Source organism: Camelus ferus, chromosome 17 (genome assembly GCF_009834535.1).
Source record: "Camelus ferus isolate YT-003-E chromosome 17, BCGSAC_Cfer_1.0, whole genome shotgun sequence".
NCBI classification, from domain to species: domain Eukaryota; kingdom Metazoa; phylum Chordata; class Mammalia; order Artiodactyla; family Camelidae; genus Camelus; species Camelus ferus.
In genome coordinates this window covers 10,184,375-10,202,197 of record NC_045712.1, presented here as the reverse complement: position 1 = coordinate 10,202,197, position 17,823 = coordinate 10,184,375, and the positions used below count along the sequence as shown (strand labels likewise).

Sequence of the window (17,823 nt, the reverse complement as noted above, 5' to 3'; positions counted from 1 at the left end):
ACTGGCTTTGAGTTATGATAATTGTAGAACAAACTGTTGAAAAAAAAGATTTTGGGTTAAAAAAAAGGATACAAAAACAAAACAAAACAAACAAAAAAAAAAAAAAGAAAAAAAAGAAAGAAAAGAAAAAAAAAATTTCAGGGCTGGGTGGGTGGGGAAGGATGTAATAGCTCAGTGGTAGCGCATGTGCTGAGCATGCATGAGGTCCTGGGTTCAGTCCCCAGCACCTCCATTTAAAAAAAACGATTTCTGGCCTGACTTTTGTGAGGCTTCAATCACAGTCTGACTGATTCATCTTTGGGTCTTTCTGGGTCATTCTGAGTGGAGTATGAGCTGCATTTAAGGCAATGGTGATTCTGTGTGAGCACGCCTCTGCAGAGGGCCGTCTTCCCCACTCAGAATCTGAGAAGAGATGCCTCTCCTTCCTTCCTTCCTTTCTTTTTGGCGGGGTAGGATATGTCAAGGGAAAAGCTTATGGCCTTTTTTCTCCATTTAAACATGAAGACAACCCCCACCCCCCATTTCTCCCTCCACTCCAGCCCCTCCGGAGTCCTTCACTGACCAGGACAGACCGGGCCCTTACCTTGTGCACGCAGGACTTTGCATTCAGGAAAAACAGCTCCACGGTGGTTTTATCCTTCAAAAACGATATGCTCTCAATGTAAAACCTGGAAAACAGCACACAAGTTTGTTTCTTCAGATTCCTTTCTTTCCCTCAGCACGGTTTCATTTCCTCACGCCGCTTCTCTCAAAGCAGAGAATTTTGAAGAACTGGAGGAGGGTTGTGCTTTATTTCCCTTTTAAAAGAAATCTGCAACACGTCTGTATGTGTGCATGTGTGCAAATATGAAGATACAATCTTCTACAGAAGGTTTTTGTGTGTTGGAAGGTGAGTTAAAGAAAAAAAACTCCACAATGGTTACGAACTGCAAACTTAAACTTATTCTCTATTGTCCATTCTTCGACACACGTCCTGGGAGCTCACAATACCTCAGCCAGCTTGGAAACAAAGCCCAGGGGAGCTCTGACGGTTGAAAGCAGAAGTCTGTTGAGGAAGCACTACTGTATTATTGAACCTTGAGGCCCGAGGCTCAGGGGTTTTCAGGCTCGGGGTGGGTGTGGGAGCCCCACGCTTACCTCGCCCCCACCCACCAGGAGAGTTTCAATCACACCCTCCCTCCCCTCACACTTCCAGGCTCTGGGCTTTCCCTTGGCTGGAAGCCAAGCTCTCCATACAACTTCATATTGGTCTTTCTCATGCAAATCAGGGTATTTGGGGCCTCGCTCCCCCCTCACCTCCCTTTTTCTGGGCCTTTGCTTGTTAGGTCTGTGAGGCCAGGTCCCTCTCCTGGGAGAATGCTGGAGGGCCCCGAGGTGGGGAGGAGAGGAGAGCCTCGGGTTTTCATAATCCCATCGTGTTGAAGCTGTCTGGTGAGGGCTGGTGCTCTGGGGGTGGTGAGTGGGCCAGCGGAGGCCCAGAAAGTTTTCTCAAGTGTTGGAGCCTCACTTGATGAATAATGCATGGAGCATGGAGAGACCCAATGCCCCGAAGACAGCTCACAGCGAGGGTCCTGGAAGAGAACTTGCTCTCAGTTTGCTGAGAGTCAAGATAAACCGGGCTGAGGTGGCACGGGGAGCCTGTCCTTAGCGCTGCAAAATCCTAATAGGCCTCGGGCATTTGCTCTTTTTACTTTTTTTCCCCACCTCTTCCGTAATAAGGAAACATTTGAGAAATAAATCCAACGGCTTAAAAAGGCCATGAAAGATTTTTATCACTGAGATGGTAAAATCATTTGAAAAATTCCACCCTTAATATTCGTTGAATCATCAAGGGACGTTCCAGAAAGAGAATAAATCCTTTATATCCGCACTTACAAGGGTTTATGTCACTTATCAGTGAGCTTAATGAAGACTGATGAGTGTTAGGTGTGTGAGAAGGGAAAGTTAAGGGTTAAGGCAGGGAGGGAGAGAAAAGAGTTGGAGGGAAAAACAGGCATTGGAATGGAAAGACCTAGAACACGGAGTCCCATTTCCATCATTTATTAGCTGTGTGGCCTTGGGCAAGGGAGTTAGTGTCTTTTTTTTTTTTTTAATTGAGGTATAGTCAGTTACAATATGTCAATTTCTGGTGTACAGCATAATGTCCCAGTCATGCATATACATACATACATTTGTTTTCACATTCTTTTTCATTTAAGGTTATTACAAGATATTGAATATAGTTCCCTGTGCTGTACAGAAGAAATTTTTTAAAAATCTATTTTTATATATAGTGGTTAGCTTCTTCGTGTCTTTTCTAAAATGGCTGTTATGACTACACTTACCTCACAGGTTTCAGAAGGATTAAATGAGATAATATACATAAAACAATAAATACTAACTGTTGTTAATAAAAATCCACTTTCTGGAATTTAATGCTATGTGGCTTGGGGGATGTGGCTGAAGCTTTGAGTTTAAGATCCCTCGTCTATAAAGTGGGGATAATGGTGGCCCTAAGAGGATCTTTATGAAGTGCCCAGTACAGTGCCTGGCATGTGGTAGGAATTCAAGAAATTCTAACTATTGTGGCTTGGCGATCCTTGCATTATGTTAAAAAAAAAAAAAAAGCTTACAGGACATGATAGGATTTGAACTATACCTGAAGGCTAAAGAAAAAAACAGGATTCCATGGAATAAAAAGAAATCCAGGTTGGGAAAATATGGTAGAAAAACAGCATCTCTTTGGAGTAATGTGATAAACATTCATAAGTTGGCTTTCTCCAAGAAAGAATTTGTAATAATCTGAGTATTCTCTCATCAGCGTAGGTCAGATTCTGGCCACAGCTGGACAGACCAAAGATAGTTACCTGACTCAAAGGGAACCTGTTAGTAACTTGGTGAGCATCCTATAAGGTAGTTCTGGGAGGAAGAGAGCTCAGCCCAACAGAGGCTCCTTATAGGGGATGAGGAATGGATAAACCAACCATGTACGGTCTCTTGGAGAGACTGAGACTGAGAGACAGGTCAAGAGGGAAACAGTGGAGTTGAAGAAAGGCACTACACAGAAGCCATGAGGCAGAGAAAGGACACAAGTCAGCAGCAGGAGCTGATGGAGCAGAAGCAGAGAATAGTGAGTCCCGGGGATGGTGGACCCAGGGTCAGCGGCTGCTGTATTGTAGGGCTGAGATGACCTGTGTTACTAAGTTCCCTAAAGGACCTTCCACTTCAACTAGGTGGTGGTTTTTTTCCCCCTGCTTCCTTTGCTTTTGCAAGCATTTTTATCTCTGTCAGCTAAGATAACAGAAGGAGGTGTCCAGGGGGCAGCCTGAGAGGGATCACGGCTAACGTCTCCTGAGCCTTGTGTGCCAGGTCACATGCTAAGTGCTTTCCACGCGCCGTTTCATGTCATTCTCACAACAGCCCTGGATGGGAGATACCAACCACTACCTCCATTTCACAGATGCAGAAACTGAATTTTAGAGATCTGCCCATACGCGTGGGCAGGAGTAGGTCATGATTTGGGTCCCTCTGACTCTGCAGACCCTGCTTTTTGGCAGAACCTCCTCCTGGAGGCCTCTCTTGTCCACTCATGCAGCGTTTATGTCGGGGAGGCTAAGCCATGAGTAACTGTGCATGAACAAGATTGGCAAGATGGAAGTATGTGTATTCTCCATTGCTTCAAAATTCAGAACCAGGTCGGCAGACCAAACAAATAGATTTTGGATTAACCTATGAAACACGTTTTAAAAAGCTGAAGTAGTCTTGGAGGGCGTCCCCCTGCCCTATAAGGGTCCCAGGTCAGATGACTAGCACCCAGGTCTGCTACCTACACCAAGATTTGGGGATTCTTCCTATAACTTTCAATTCCTTCAATCACATATATATCTGACAGAGAGGGTACTTACTAAAGGCATAACCTCAGTGAATTCTCACACTAGCAAACTTCATAATTCCTTAATATTTAAAATCTGATCTTCATTCAAACGTCGCCATTGTCTTTAAAACTTAAAAAAAAAAATCCTGTGCGCGTGTTATTATATAAGTAAAGCTGCCGTGGTCTTCAGCGGTAAGTCAAATATGCAAAAGCCTTCAGGGTCACTGACTGGATGTAAAACAGCTGAGCACATTCCTTTTCCTCAGCCAGAACTCCCTGGCCAAGGTGTGAGCCTGTGAGCCACGCTAGCGCTGTCAGATTCTCTCATCGTGAAATAGAAATATGACTGGAATGACCCATAGATCAAAGATGGATAGAGCTATGGCTCTGCCTGATGAAACTGTCCATTGGCCCCTGATGCCTAGGTCCCGGCAGAAGCCGGGATTCCTCTCTTTTCTGGGGCCTTGCTAGCCCAGTGTCCTGTCAACTCCGTCAGCCACAACTGGGTTTCTGCTGTCGGCAACCAAAGACTCCAAATTACCAGAGGGCTTCCCGCATGCTCGGGACAATACAAAGGGCGCTCCAGGCATCACTTCATTGAACTTCAGTACAGCCATATGCTCTAGGCAGCCAGTTATGAACCCAGCTTACAGATAAGAAAACTGAGACACAGAGATAGAAAGTCAAACTTCCTTAAGCCATACAGGGAGGATGTGGTGGAACCATGATTAGAACGAACTAAGGCCTTTCAGATTTCAAAGTTTATATTCCAAACCAATATGACAGGCTTCTTCCCTACAACATCACAATGAAACAGAAAATGTACACAACGCCGAGGGCCCAAGGGAGGAAGGCAAAGCAGTCAGCCTATGAACCAAGAGCGAGAAGACTGCCAAACTGAAATCCATAGGACCACGTGTCACAGGGCACGGTGTCCCCAAGGACAACTGAGCTGAGTCTTAAAGAATGCATGAGTTCACCAGGTACCAAAGGCAGGAAGGGCATTCCAGGGAGAGGACAAATTAGCCAGACCAATCCTCTTGCTAGCTTTCAAGACTTTGAGAAGCCGTATGCAGGGAGCTGGGTGGCTTGGCATCAGATCAGCCTGTGGCTTGTCTAGCTCCCAACAGATACCTTTGTACCAGAAACTGGGTTCACCTGGTTTCTGAAGCCCCTGCCCCTGACTGTACCCTGGTTGCAGTAAACAGGTCCCTATCTTGTTTCCCACTACTTTCTGGCGACCCGCCCCATTGCCTTCTCCCTTTCTGCCTAGGCATCCAATTACCTGCTCTCTGAATCCAGGATCCTGTCTCTCCCTCAAGGGAGCCACTGTAATGACTTCATATTTATGGAGCATATAAAAAGCACGTGTGGTCCTCCGGGAGGATGGCTCCCGAGGCACGCCTATCAACACGTACCATGAACTGAAAACAAAATCTAGGGCTTCTTGATGAAATGAAATGGACTATCCCAGACTCATACAATAAAGACCTTTTATTTCAGCCCTTTTTTTGGCAAAAAGATACCGTCTCCCTTCTGCATGCTTACTGTGAGGGATTTCATTAAGATTTTGTGAAGTTGAAGCCCACCGTTCAATTTTCAGCCTCAAAACAAACCCAGGCTTTTGGAGACAAATCTCATACAGTTTAACAAGTATGATTTCTTGAGAAGAGAGCCTGCCTTTTTGAGAAGAGGTTTTGTCTCTACTTTTCGTGCTCCTCCCGTTAGCATTTTTTTTCCCCTTTCTTGACGGGACGGGCATTCACCTAACTGCTCATCAGCCTCAACGTGACATGACAAGGATGGCTTGGGGGGGAGGCAGGCCTGTCACACAGATGACAACTCACACGTGTCAAAACACAGAAGACGCTGGTTGCTTGGGATGGGCTGTCCTTTAGTGGTCACTTCCGTGGAGGTGCCTGGTATTCCCCTCTGTGGCGTTTATTCATCACGGTGGGAAGCCAACCTCAGGGAGTTGGGGAGATACTGGGTGGAAGACCAGCTCCAACGCTGATCATGCTGGGGCCTTGGACCAGCTGCTCGGTCTCTCAGAACCTCCCTTTCCTCTCTTGCTCTACACACCAGAGGTTTCCATGGTGCTCAGCTGGGTGGGTGGCATGTAGCCCAGCAGTCAATCAGTGGTGGTGATTATTATCATGTTATTATTACCCCTCTACCAGTGGGACTGTAACAAAAGGTGCAGATTTAGCTGGAAACCGCTTTAAAACTTCAACTGTAAAAAACAAGAATGCAGATTCCAAGTATGTTTCCTAAGTTCTTTCTCTTGCGGAAGCAGCATGCCACCAAGGTGTCCATCTCCACAGAGAATGGGAAAACACTCTGACACGAGTATTCTTCTGACCACCTGCGACTTTTGCTCCCCAGCTGAGCCTATTTCTTTGTTTTCTTTGTTTGCTGTGTCTGAGTGATAGCATCAAAGACGGCGAATTCGGCAAGAATGACTCAAGTATGCCGTGTTCTGAACAGCGCTGAGTTCCTGACGGGCGTCCAGTGAGGGCCGCATGAAAACGCCTCATCCTAGTTTTCGTTCAGTCCTGTGGGTAATTTTAGGCACTCACTGCAGCCACCTGCCTAAGGAGATTTCTATCAGGTCCTAATCCACATTCCAAGCAGGGAGATATGTATTTATTGCTTATAATGACCCTGCAACCTCGGAGTCCTACTTTATAATGCACACTGCAGACAGCAGTGTAATTCAAGTGTATTTCACTTACTCCAAATGGTGATGCAGACCTTCTGAGAGTCTCATAGGTTCCCTTTTATTTCTGGGACGGGCGCACTCTTGGAGAATTCCCCAAAGGGAAGCATTATATTCTGCGATGTGCTCTCCTGCCAACACAGCTCTTCCTCACTTCTGAATTTCCCGGCGTTGCTAGCAGAACCAGAGGCCCCCCGCCCCACCCCAGGTAAGCCTGCAGAAACCTGCCCTGTTGCTGATCTCCCAGAGTGTGTCTCTTCCTCAGTTCTCCAGGGAAGGGCTGGAGGCCCAGGATGGATAAGGGCCCTGCTGTGACCTGTCCTCAACGGGAGGGCGTCTTCTGCCCCGAAGGCAATGTGAAGTGTTAAAATCACATGGTGAATCCCAAGCGCTTGCTTCAAAACTGCAAAACAGCCTGCCCCCCACCTCTCCGAGAGGAAAGTGGGGACACGTGCTCTGAGACGGAGACAGCAAGAGGCAGGAGATTAGTCTGAAGGGAGGGGAGGCTGGGCCCGGTGAGTGATGGAGACCATCGATGAAATCTCCCACCCAGTGCAAAAGGGAGTGGGTCAGATCCAAGCCCAGTCTCCAAACTTCCATATTCAAAGGCCGTATGCCATACTATGGATTTTTTTTTACCCACTGAACATGTGGTAGAGGTAGTCTCTTATTTATGTCATAAAAAAAAGTTAATATTTCCTGAGGGTCTTCATTACATGTTAACATGCATAATCCTCCAACAGCCCCCTGTACCACCACCAGATACTACTCCACTTTACAGGTGAGGAAACAGGCCCACAGAGGGTGCCAAAGGCCACACAGCTAACACATGGGAGAGTTAGGAATAGAACCCAAGAGTGATGTTAAACGCTGGTTCTCAGTGGGTGGAGTGAGGTTCATTTGGCCACGGTGGAGACATTTTTTTAAAAAGTTGAAGTAGAGTTGATTTACAATATTATGTTAAGGGGAAGGTATGGCTCAGTGGTATAGCGCCTGCCTAGCATGCATGGGTTCAATCCCTAGTACCTCTATTAAAAAAATAAATAAACCCAATTAGCTCCCCTCAAAAAGAAAAGATTAAAAAAAAACCCTGAGATATAATGTTATGTTAGTTTCAAGTGTAAAACAAAGTGATTCAGTTCTACATACATATGTTCTTTTTCAGATTCATTTCTATTATAGGTTATCACAAGATACTGAGTATAGTTCCCTGTGCTATACAGTAGATCCTTGTTGTTTATTTTCTATATAATGGTGTGTATCTGTTAATCCAAACTCCTAATTTACCCCTCCCCTCCCCCTTCCCCTTTGGTAACCATAAGATTGTTTTTTGTCTGTAAGCCTGTTTCTATTTTGTAAGTAAGTTCATTTGGGTCAATTTTTTGGATTCCACAAATAAGTGATATCATATAATACGTGTCTTTCTCTGTGCGACTTACTTCACTTAGTATGATCATCCCTAGGTCCATCCATGTTGCTGCAAATGGCATTATTTCATTCTTTTTTGTGGCTGAGTAATATTCCATTGTAGATATATACCTATATCTTGAAGGCATTTTTTGCTTGTCCTGACTTGGAGAGTGTTACCGGCATCTCATAGTTGGAGGCCAGGGATGCTGCAAACATCCTATAGCACAGCCGGGCTCCCTACACCAAGGAGTCACCTGCCCTCAAATGTCAGTAGCCCTGCTATGGAGAAACCCTGCACTAAAGGCCCCCTTTGAACTTCTGTACCCTACAGCCCTTTTTACCCTTCACAATTCTAATGCCTTCCTTCTGCCCTTCTGCTGGCACCCTGAGGACAGATTACAGAGAAGACTGAGCAGATTGCCACAGATGCTATCTGATATTTGATCGGGGTGCACATTGAGAAATATATCCTGCAAGAAGCTGGAATCAGGATGGAGTCTGAGTTTTGAAGGATCCTGTCTCTTTCTGCAGTTCTCTTACGAATTAGGATGGTGGATCCTCAAAGGCTTTATGAATTAGGATAGTGGATCCTTCCAGGCTGCTCACCACTGCCTGGAAGTTCAAGAATGGCTATTTCGGAGGTCACGGTCAATGTTCAGGTAACTGACAGGTGATTTCCCCAGGTTCTGGGACGTTGCATGTTCAGATGGGAGTGTGGTGGGTGGACAAAGAGCTCTGACTGGCTCACACATCTGCCTCAAAGAGACCCTGCTGGGCCCAAAGGAGGAGGAATCTGTCATTTCTCTGCGCTTTTTAATCACATTCCTCTGGGAAGAGAGAAACTTTCCTGGCCTCTCCTTGCTGTAAGTCACCCACTCCTTGACAGCTGTAAAACAACTCCTGGCTCTCCAGTCACAAATACTTCATCTTTTTTTTTCCCTTTTATCACTCCTCATATTTGCATTAAAAAAAATTGCTTCAGTAGTATGTTCGTTGTAGGGAAAAAAAATACAGACAACAAAAATCATTCCTACAATCATTCTACCCAGAGATTAATTCCTGTTAACACTTTAAACTTTTTTCCTATCCTTAACGTTTGCTTACATGCAGTCACATGGCCTGTTTCTTCCCCCCGGGGGGTATACTGGGAGCCTCTTTCCAGATCAATAAATCTGTTTCTTCGCCAGAGCATTTATCTGCCGTGCTGTATTTCACATATTTGTCTTTCTTTAAAAAAAAAAAAAAAAAAACAGGTAGAATGAAGTGCACTTATGAGTTGTAGTCACGATATGTCCTTGAGTTAAACTCTTTCTAAAGGGCGAATGTTCCAGAACCAGATGAGGGGTTGCTGACAGACTGAAAAAATGTCTTTCAAAGACTCGGCGTCTGCAGCAACTTTGACAGAAAGGCAGCCGTCTTTCCCCACATCTCCTGCTAGAACTCTCCACTGACTCTCTCAGTCCCAAGTTCACAGACAATGCTTAGGAGTACCTTTAAGTGGCCACTTACAGTCTTAGCACATACCAAAGGTGACTTGGAAAGAGAACGAGGTAAAGAGGGGAAGAGGAGAGGGAAGACCAGAAGGAGGGGGGAAAAAAAGGAAGAGGCAGTCAGAAGACTAAGGGAGGTAAAAGACCCTAGATCCTGGCTTTGCCTGGAGCTAGGTGGTACCAGCCTGAGCCACCCTCCCCTGAGGGGATGGGAGCTTTTCTCCAATGAGGTCAGGCCAAGTCCCTGCTCTCCGATTTAAATGCCTTGCTCACTATCAAGCTTTTCAAATGCTTTACATCTGGGCTGCATTACCAAAGAGGCCCCTGTGTTTGCAGAAGATAATTTACAGGAGCAGATAACAACCCCGGGGCCTGGAGGAGTTCCCCCCTGCAGCCTGGGGGCAGTTTGGACTCACAGGAAAATAGAGGACTCACAGGAAAATGAATTACGGGGCATAAATAAATTATGGGGAGTCTATACACACGTGTCACACACATATTTAGCACAAATCACTGAGATTTTATAACTGAAACAAAGATTTAATCCTGGAGCTCACAAAGGGAGAACCAAGTGCCTTCACCTTAAATGTTTTCTTTCCTCCATGCAGAATCCGCATGTGTTTCTGAGCTGCTCCCTGCATCCTGGGGGGTACCGACCAGGAGAAAGTCTTCCCTCCGCGAATCCGTAGGACCCCAGTGGTTAGCTCAGGAATCACAGACACAAAACATGTCAAATATGTAGCCTAGTGCCTGCCACAGGGTTAATGTGACATTTCAACAGAGACGAAACTCCTTGAGAGCAAAACTGTATGGTATTTTTCATTTTCACAAATGCTACAATTAAAAAAAAAAAGATATTTTCTTATATTTGCATAACACCCTGCAAAGTCATTTTGTAGCCCTTGATCTCTTTTTAATTCACAACCAACTTGGTGAAGATCACATTCGTCACCTCCAGTGCTCTGTTTCAGAATCTGTGCCAAGGAATGTGGAGGATTTGGGGGTTTGGTGAGTAGTTTAGAAAATGCCCTACGATGATGCAGATATGTACCCCCTCTCCCTCTGGGGAAGCTCTGAAATGCTATGTACTTTTCCATCTTATCTCTTTCATTAAAGTGATCCATTGTTCACTGTAAAAATGCCCTTACGTACTGGGCCCATCTCCAGTGCCGGCATTTGGACGTTTCTAATTGTCAGCCATGAAAATAACAGTGATGCACGTCCAAATAATGCATTAGCTCCGTGGAGAATCCTTTCTCCTCATGCGCTAACTACTCAGCAAGTGCACACCTTGGTGTCCACAAGCAAATGACTCCACCCACATTCCAGGGATGCAGCAATATTTGCTGATGGGAAAGGCAGTGACTCCAGTATCAAAAAAAGACCGTATTTTTAGAGATTTCTACGATGACCCAATGTCTAAACAGAATCAAATTCTATCTTTGGTTCTATTCTTCAAGGACTCCAAGTGTAGTCCCCCCAGTAACCTGGAGGGTTGGTGGTGGTGTCTGTTAGGATGTAAATATCCCCAGCAGATCTGTTTTCTCAAAAGAGGAGGCTACAGGCTCTCTGAGAGGCAACTGACTTCACTGGAGTGGCTAAAATCCCATTTGTGAGCCCTCCGAGGAACGATGTTCCACTCGGTGACCTCGGGCAGTTCACTTAATTCCGTGGCGTGTGCTTCTGCTTTATCATTTCTTTAATTAAATCGGAGTAACAACAAGTCTTTAATTGGAATAATCACAAAGACTATTATGATCTCACTATAGTGTTGGGAGGAAGAATTAAGGGAATAATTAAAAACTTGATAAGGGTTTTGAAACACGCCAGTAGTTAAGGGAAAGTAATGCCAAGTGATTATGGGAGACAAGTGCTGAAACTCACAAACAAGCTACAGGCTACCCCGGAATCCCAGGAACCTACTCTGAAAAGACAGGGCTGCCTTATGAAGGGAAGACCGAGTTTTCTCCCCTGCCATCTTGAGACCAAAAATAGATCAGATATTAGTGGTCAAAGAACTAGCACACAAATCTGGTTACTAAGTAAATGGAACTTGATAAACTCTCCAAAGACAATGCTTCCACTGAGTAGTTAGGCTACATAAACACCACATGTGTGCACACAGATGAAACTGCATGGAGTTATCTGCAGCCTAAATTTTAATACAATCATTGGAAACAGCCTAAATGCTTAAGAGGAGACGGGATAGCTGAATTATGAAAGTGCAAAGAAATAAAGTAGATTTTTAAATGCCCAAGGAAAGACCTCCAGGTTTAAGAAAAACAAAAAAGAAGTAAGTCACCAAACAACTTATCAACCTTATTTTTCTCTAAGAAGGGGAGGGAACTGGGGGGGAGGGGGAAGGGGAGAGAACTGGGGGAAGGGGAAAGGGGAGGGAATGGGGGAGGGGGAAGGGGAGGCAACTGGGGGGGAGTGGGAAGGGGAGGGAAGAAGCCTGGTGGAGAGTAATTCTTACTTTTCACTCTACACCTTCATAAAGTTTGAAATGTTTATAATATAAAGCTTGGTGAAAAAAAATACTGATTTATGTTGAGCCATTATCCTCACATAATGTGAGATTAAAATTTTTCTATTCTCTGACCCCTGCTGAATTATTAACATGCATTTTTTTTTTTCTATTGCTTGCTGGTTTGTGTTTATCTCTTTCACCATTTCCATGGGCACAAGCACTCATATCACACTCTTTCCAGGAAACTCCTATGTTTTTCTTTAGGATTTCTGTGCACTTTTCCATACCAGCTAGGCTCCTGGACAAATCACCGTATGCTACCGACTTCCTGGGCTTTAAAAATACGACTTCTGGTGGGAAGAAAAAAAAGACGAAACCAGATCTCAGAGCAAAAAGCAAAAAACAAATTGGGGGCAAAATATTTACTGAGTAAGGAGCAGCTTCCATCCACCATCACCATCAATTCATATTGAAATAAGAGCCTTAAAACAAAAAGGGCAGGATATCAGGGCCTCTTATTACCACACTTTTGGATTTCGTGGAGCATAATGAAGTTAAAAAAAAAAGTGTTTGTGGAAATTGACATGATTTTGTCACGTAACCACAGTACAACACCCCCCCCCCAGCAAAGAATTAGACAAGAAGCCCCTACCATATGGCATAAAACAAAGGTATTTCAACATCCCCCAAATAACACAGGCTCAGAATATAGGTCTTTAGGTTGATCTAGCATTATGAAAACATATTTAGATTTATGGGAAACCTGCTACCTAAGCTTATTTTATCACATTTGGCTTCAGACCAGGAAAACAAAATTTATCATGAAAATATATCAAATTCGGAACAGTGGGGAGAGGGGCTAGTGCACAGGAAGGGGCTTTCAGCAAAATTGGTAATGTTTTATTTCTTAAGCTAGGGACAGGAACACGGGTGTTACTCCTTGTAACATTTTATTATCTTAGCCTGTGAATAATTAATGTGAAAAAAATATTTCCATCCTTGGCCGCCTTGATTTAGTTGAATGTATCCATTTCAGGAGAATTAAGTGGGGCCCATATGTATGGTTAATTGACTTGCCCAAGCAGAGCTCAGAGAACAAATCAGGGATTCCTTCTCATCAGTCTCTCTGCAAGAAAGTGAAATCCAGATTTCTGCACTGTTAAGATAATTCTTTCCCTGAGCATTTGTTTGCATTTTATCATGTATTCAAATTAAGGTGTGAAGTTGCATAAAATTCAATTCTTTCCATAGTCTCTAGAAAAATATGCCTATATAAAATATAATGGCACATGTTTGCTATATTTCAAATCATAAATATCTAGAAGTATGCTGTGTCAGAAACAGGCTTATGTATTAAAATGTATTATTTATGTTTTTCAGCTTTAAATGGATTCAAGGGACTTTGAGAAATAAAGGCAGGTGATTGTAGTCTTTATCTTCAAAGAAAACAGCTCTACACAGTGTCTATGGTAACTTACTTGGTCTTTAGACTAAGAGAGTAGAGAATCTCTTTCATGTCATAATTTTTTGATAGGTCCCTTTAAAAAATTTTTTTCTATCTCTGATCATCAGGAATTTTTTTTTCTAACCGAAAAAAAAAAAAAAAAGGGCGAGGGGAGGGGGAAGATGGGGGATGATGGATGTTTCTGAACACATACCTCACAGAAAAGTGCAAAATGGTTGGGCCTGGTTTCTTGGGCAAGTCATGGTCAAGAACTCGGTGGTCCAGCTGTAGCCAGTTCTGCTGACCTCTGTAAGAGTAAAACGAAGAAAGATTACACAGAAAGTCAGAGACAGCTTCAACAGCACACTGTGCTACTGAGCAATTATCTCACACAGCAACGGTAGGAGTATAACCTGTTACAACCAGTAATGAGGCCACTATAGCCATTTCTATCAAAATTATAAAAGCAACCTGCCTCTGAACCTGCATTGCCATTTCCAGGAGTTAAGATACACTTGCACATGTGGAAAAATGGCCTGTGTGTAAAATCACTCACTGCAGCACTGTTTGTAGCAGCAAAAAGGCTCAAACCAACCTAAACATCCAACAGGGTACTGTTTAAAAAAACGAGTTTAAAAAGCAGCTCAGGACAATGCAGCCATACAAAAGATCGAGGGTACCTTTACAAAATTACTGTGAGCAATTTTCCAAATACGATGTTAAAGGAAAAAGCAAGGCGTGGAACAGTGAGTTATATATAATACAGTACTTTTTTAAATTAAAAAAAGAGTAGCCAGACATATATGCATTTGATATATATATAAATATCACAGAGAGAATAAATCATGAAATCAATAAGAAAGTGAAAACACCGGTTGCCTTTGGAGGTAAAAAAAAAAACTAAGTGACATTAAATATATTAATCTTTAAATTCTTATTAAATATAAAACCCAAAACTAGTCAAGAAGGGAAACACTTCTGTTTTAATAAAACCAGACAGACACAGAACACAATACTACAGCTTTTATAAAACTATGGGGTCAAATACTCTCTGGGTGCTATTTTTGAACATATATTAGGGACTGCCTAATATTTAAGCATGTATTTGCTGATTCACTCAAGAGTTTCACTAAATTTGTGGGTATAAACATTCTCCTCAAATTCTGGCCTGAGGGATGAAAGCGGTGATGACACTGTGGCCCAGGGCTGTTTGTGATTTTTCCAAGATTATCCAACTAGTTGACTCACTGTAGAGAGTAAGTTCCCAGAGGGCAGACTCCATTTTGCTTGCTTACATAAAACTTAAGAACATGCTGATGGCAGATGATAACAAAACCTATCATGGGTCAGAAGGTATTTTCCAACTTATTTTGGTCTTTGAGTAAACAATTTTTTAAAAAGATCAGAAAACTCTAACCTTTATTCATTATAAGCAGATAGGAAATGTGGACAGTGATAATAAGAATAGCTGCTCTTTATTGAGCAACTACTTTGTGCCAACCAAGCTGGTGCTTTTCATATATTAATACTCTTTTACAATCAGCTTGCAAGGAAAGTGGCAGAGCTGGGATTTGAACCCAGGACTTTGGATACAGGAGAAAATGAGATTAGAGGGTTGAATCAGCTGTTACAATAACTTTTGGCTTGATTTCTGTCACTTACTAGTTTTAACACAGGAAAAAAGTGTGCCTTTATTTCTGGAATTATTATTATTATGAGACTTTTGATAGCTGTCTTTAACTTTCCTTGGAGGAATATAATGAAGATAAATAAGCTGATAAAAGTGACATAAGGGAAGGTTCTTTTTTTTAAATTTTTTGATTTACAATGTTGTGTTAGTTTTCTGGTGTACAGCATAGTGATTCCATTACACATACACATTTCAGAGATGCTCAAATGTGTGTCTAAAATACATAAAATATTATACAACATCATGTCTCAAAGTTTTTCTTTTTTAACAGAAAATGAGACTAATTTGGAATTGTCCTTTTTGCATTTACATAGAAAATATGTGGCATCATTTAAAAAACGTAATGTATATTTCTATAAACTTGTGTAAACCTATGTCTAAAAATGACGTAAGTTGTATAATAACATGTAGAGCATAAATCAATTACATTAATCACACAAGATACTCAAACACTATTACACATGGACGAAATTTCGTAGAATTCTTAGCTATACCTCTGGAGAGATACAGAGCAAATCGCAACAATCAAAAGCAACTGGCTTCAACTATATGAAATGTTTTTATAAGAAGATATTAGGTAAAAGTAATAGAAAATGTTTTTTAGAAAAGAAAAGTTAGAAATTAATTTTTTAAAAAATCCATCCATAATTGCACCAACAGGATCAAGTTAGAAGAACAAAAAGGCAAAAATTATCCTTAACTATCACCGAGCTATAACCCAGGGTTAATATGCTCTTTTCTCATCTTTCAGACTAAAAAGAGATTAAAAAAAAAAAAAAAGCACTTATTTTTTGTAGCCTGCTTTTCTCCAGTTTTTCCGTCAGCAAATGGGAAGAGATCTAATCAATATGTCAAAAGGAGAGTTGAACCTACACATTCACCTCTATCAGCTGAGCCAGCCAACTTCCAAGCAAAGTGTCCTTTTTTGGCTAGAATTATATCAGTCAAAGGCCCATTAGCTCAGGCCCATTGGGTGGGACGGCGATCAAAAATCACACTTGTGTTGTGAAACCTATTTGTTATTTCTTAACAAACAAGGCTTATCCAGCAAATCCTTTGAAAACAAGGGAAGGGGGAAAAGATTAAGTGGGTTGAAGGGGATGGAAACCATGACGGTGAACGCAAAACCGCTGCCTCCGGAGGATCGTGACCGCCCTCTAGGGGTAAAAGACCCGCCCTGCACGCAGAACACCCGAAGGTACTGACCCGCGTAGGCTCAGCGACACCACCCCTCCCTCTAATGGGACCATGAATTCGTTTTTGTTGGTCACCATCATGACTTTGATTATGTAACTGCACAATTCCATTTATTCCATGTCTCTTGGCCTGTGGAGGAGGATACAGACAGGCTAGTTTCATTGACAAAATGTCCCTTCGGCTTTGTCTGACTCTATTTAGAGAAGTTCACCGAAGGCAAAGAGCTGATGTGGCATCTAGGCTGGAAAATGCAATTTGGGCAGCATCTTGGGAGGGATCCGACTCAGTGGTTTTATGGGGGCAGGGGAAGGGGAGTGCTGAAAGAAAATACTTTCCAAAAATATTTACCAGACAAAGAAAAAGAACTAGGCTTGTGACCAGGACATTCCAAAGAGACACCCTTCGACAGAAGCAATTTTCCAGACCTGTTCCTCAGAAAGGTGGAAAGGGCCAAATCCCACTCCCGCCTCCAAAAGCCCAGCTCATACTTCTTCTGAAAATAAACACAGTGAGAGCCAGGAGACACCTTCCAAACGGCTCATAATTCAAAAATAGACTTGCTGTCACTAGCAGGGGCGTGCACGGAGGACATTTTGGAGCCAGACTTCTTGGAAAGATTATAACCATTGACCACTGTCGCCAAAAGAGCACAGGAGGAGGCGCTTGAGTGAGACATTCTTCTTCCAATAGAATACTTAGAAGGAAGTCCTCCCAAGGCACACGAGGGGGAAGGTGGTCCAGGTCAGGAAAGGAAGTCATTCATATGATGTATCCCTTTCTTTCTGAAGAGAAGGTCCCACAATCTGGATGCTCAATTGATGCCCCGTCTGGTTTTGCTCACCTGAGCTGGGAGCTTTCCCAGAAGCCTGCCATGTGACCAAGACGCCCTTCCAGCCCACCGTGAACTTTGTAGCCTGGGACACCTGCAACACCACAGTCCTTAATCGTGTCACTCCTCTGCATCACATCCTCCAGTGGCCTCGGCGTGCCTTCTCCATCTACATGGTCCTCAGGGCCCACCTATGAGCTTGTCCCTCTTATACCTTACTCCACCATCAGGCCAGTCACCTCACCACTGGGCAAAGGTACCAGGTTCATTACCATGTCCATGCACTGGCCCACAAAGTGACTCTTCCCTGGAATGCCGTCTCCTCTCCCCTCTTCCCAGGGTCTAACTGCCTCCCAGTCTCCCTCCCGTGTGGGTTCTCAGCCGAGTCCTTCTCAAGCCTCCTTCAGAATACATCTTACTGCCACGCCTACTAACAAGAGGATGACAGCTCCCCTTTGCCGTGTGCCTGGGCTCTGCAAACTTACCTGAATCATTGTATATTGCCATGACCCTATTATATGCACCTTCTATAGTACTTATTATTTCGGTAGTATTATGATGCCCACTGGACAGATGAGAAAACTTGAGTGTCAGAGATACTAAGTCTAACATCACAGAGCTACCAAGCCTAAGATCACACAGCTTCCAAGCTTCTATGATCTCCACCCCTGCCTCCTTCTCAACCCTTGTACCACTTTTCCTCTTACTCACTATATTCCAG

General features: G+C 43.3%; 1 protein-coding gene across 5 annotated transcripts in view; it reads right to left on the bottom strand.

The window, feature by feature from the left end:
- FRMD4B (FERM domain containing 4B) overlaps positions 1-17,823 on the bottom strand; it is a 285,243-nt gene that overhangs the window by 95,455 nt on the left and 171,965 nt on the right. For all 5 annotated transcript variants that reach the window (XM_032458102.1, XM_032458100.1, XM_006192674.3 and 2 more), the window contains 2 exons: positions 13,601-13,693; positions 584-668 (listed from right to left, as the gene is read on the bottom strand). In XM_032458102.1, coding sequence (XP_032313993.1) covers positions 584-668; positions 13,601-13,693 — 178 coding nt within the window. The remainder of the gene's footprint in view (positions 1-583; positions 669-13,600; positions 13,694-17,823) is intronic.